At 43.0% G+C, this 2,330-nt stretch overlaps 1 protein-coding gene across 2 annotated transcripts in view; it reads right to left on the bottom strand.

The window, feature by feature from the left end:
• METTL10 (methyltransferase like 10) overlaps positions 1-2,330 on the bottom strand; it is a 28,311-nt gene that overhangs the window by 6,168 nt on the left and 19,813 nt on the right. The window contains exons 5-6 of one of the 2 annotated variants that reach the window (XM_019502967.1): positions 2,262-2,300; positions 241-457 (exon numbers count right to left, since the gene is read on the bottom strand). In XM_019502967.1, coding sequence (XP_019358512.1) covers positions 241-457; positions 2,262-2,300 — 256 coding nt within the window. The remainder of the gene's footprint in view (positions 1-240; positions 458-2,261; positions 2,301-2,330) is intronic. The other variant, XM_019502966.1, reaches the window with a different exon arrangement.

Genomic DNA, 2,330 nt, shown 5'->3' on the forward strand with positions numbered 1-2,330 from the left:
ATAACAAAACCCTCGCTCTTAAACTGCATGAGCACTGAAAAATATAGGAGAGCATAATTGTCCCTCCATGCCTTGAAAAGGAGAGCAATAGTGAGAATGAAACTGAGGCATAATCTAGCCCATTTACTGTTGGGTTGTCTAATCCTCACCTGCCTTATCATCGACAATAGGACATTAACATTTACTCACCAGATCCTTAAAGAAGCACCAGCTGGCAGATGCTTCTGTTCAACCACTTACCTTCTCTGAACTCATTTAGCAGTTCCTCTTTGGTCCAATTACAAGATGTTATGAGGAAAAAGCCTTCTGGATTCAATACCCTGCAGAGCGATTCCACATACTGCTTCCTCTTTGCAGCCGCATTATCAGGATTAAGGCTTATGGCATCAAAGGTTCCTTTGTCAATACAGATCTGAAATCCTAATAGCTCAGCTGAAGGAGTCAGAAAATCGTTTACCTAAATCAAAAGTGTACTTCTATGAAAACATCTCTTTGGGAGGTGCCAAGTCTTCCTTTAACATGAAACAATACAAAACTGGCAGCAGCTAGGCATGCTTGTGAAGTGGCCATCCAATGGCTTTCCTTAATAATGATGCCTTATCAATTTGTTTCTATGTATTATGTACAAATGCAGCTACCTACTTACCCATCTCAAGTGAGCATATGGCTCCCATTGTCCTAGTATCTGAGACCCTCACAATTTTGAATGTGCTTGATCTCTGCTCTATTATTCCTTACCATGCTTGTATTGTATACTAGAAGCCTTGGCTGTGGACCAGGGACTCAGTGTGCTGGGTACTGTACAAATGCATAACAAGAGAAGGCGTCTAACAGGAAGTGTTCACAACCTAAGTGTAAGGAAAGCGATAACATATGGAAAGAACAAACAGCAGATTAATGCTGTTCAGCATTAAAACCAGGGGTCTCAGTCCACCAGCTGCCCAGCTACTGAGGTTTTTATAATGAAGTATATAATTTTCTATCATATACTTGAAATTCAAAATGCATAATCTAGACTACAGAACTGACCCTTTAAGTCTAGGGCCAGATCTTCTGGGAAGTGGGTTGAAACCCTCTCACCCCAGATCTCCCTTTGGAAGGCTATTATTCAAAAGGTGGACACCGTCATCACCAGCTAGTTATCGATAAATTGCAGTTAATTGCAGCTACTCAAGTCGCAGTCAGATTTACCAATTTTCATGGGCGGGTCACAGCATGAAGAGCAAATTCCATGAACATTTCGTGGATCTGCTCTGGTGGCTCTGCCCCTTCGTGCTGATTGGTGGAGCAGCCCCAGGTGGGAAGAGGGAAGAGGGGGCAGCCACCATCCTGTCTGCTGGCTGCCCTTTGTGTAGCTCCACCCCTTGGTGCTGATTGGCAGAAAGGCCCTTGGAAAGGGAGAAGGGACAAGGGGGAGGCAGCCATCTTTTCTGCTGTCCTTCATGCTGCCCTGCCAGCTGGTGCCTTCTTCTGGGCAGGCCACAGCAGCAATGAGGACTGCTGCCTCCCACTGGGGAGCCAGCATTTTATTTTTAAGTTGGAGGTGCAGGGGGAGTTTGTTTGTTTGTTTTTGCGGATTTAAGGACAATCCTGGATTTCTCAGTTTCCGCAAAATACATGAAACCACAAGTTAAGCAGACCCCTAGTGGTCAAGTGAGAGGGACCAGGGGTGCTAAGCTTTATACTGTACTTAGCAGTGTCAGGGAGATTTGTGTGCTTTGAGGGCAACTAAGGCAATCTTCATGCATTTCCCAACTCTGCCATGACTCACAACAGAGTGTAGGTGGGAATTAAGCACCAGGGTGTTCAAAAATTGGATGGCTTGTGAGCATGCATAGAAGCCGAAGCCTATGACTCAGCAATCCTTTAAAACCAAAATAGAGCTACCTAAAGGGTTTTACAGCTGCTAGAGCAAAGTTAATTTAAATCACTTTTCCTAACATAGGCATCTAAATCCCATTTAGGTGTCTACAAGAATTATTTGGACCCAGTTACTAACAATTCCCTTGCTGCAGGCATGAAATTCTTGTTTCCCTTAATGAGAAGTGTACAAGTTCCCACTAACTAAAATATCTTCTTGTAAGTATGAGCGTGTTAACAAGCTATTGGTTAGAGTCCTCCCAAGTATGCAGAAACTCCGGTGAATTTCAAAAGAGCTAATTACTGTATTAAAATGAATACATAGGAATAGCAAGTAGCTCAATTAATCTCTGGCACGACTACTTTGTGTTTTCTTGGCTATAATTTCTCTCAATGCTTACCTGTAATTTAATGTTGGGCAATCCTTGTTCTTCTATTATCTCTTCAGAAAGAGTTATTGCAGAAGGAGA

This window comes from Gavialis gangeticus, unplaced genomic scaffold (genome assembly GCF_001723915.1).
Source record: "Gavialis gangeticus isolate Ggan-Ray unplaced genomic scaffold, GavGan_comp1, whole genome shotgun sequence".
Classification (NCBI taxonomy): Eukaryota; Metazoa; Chordata; order Crocodylia; family Gavialidae; genus Gavialis; species Gavialis gangeticus.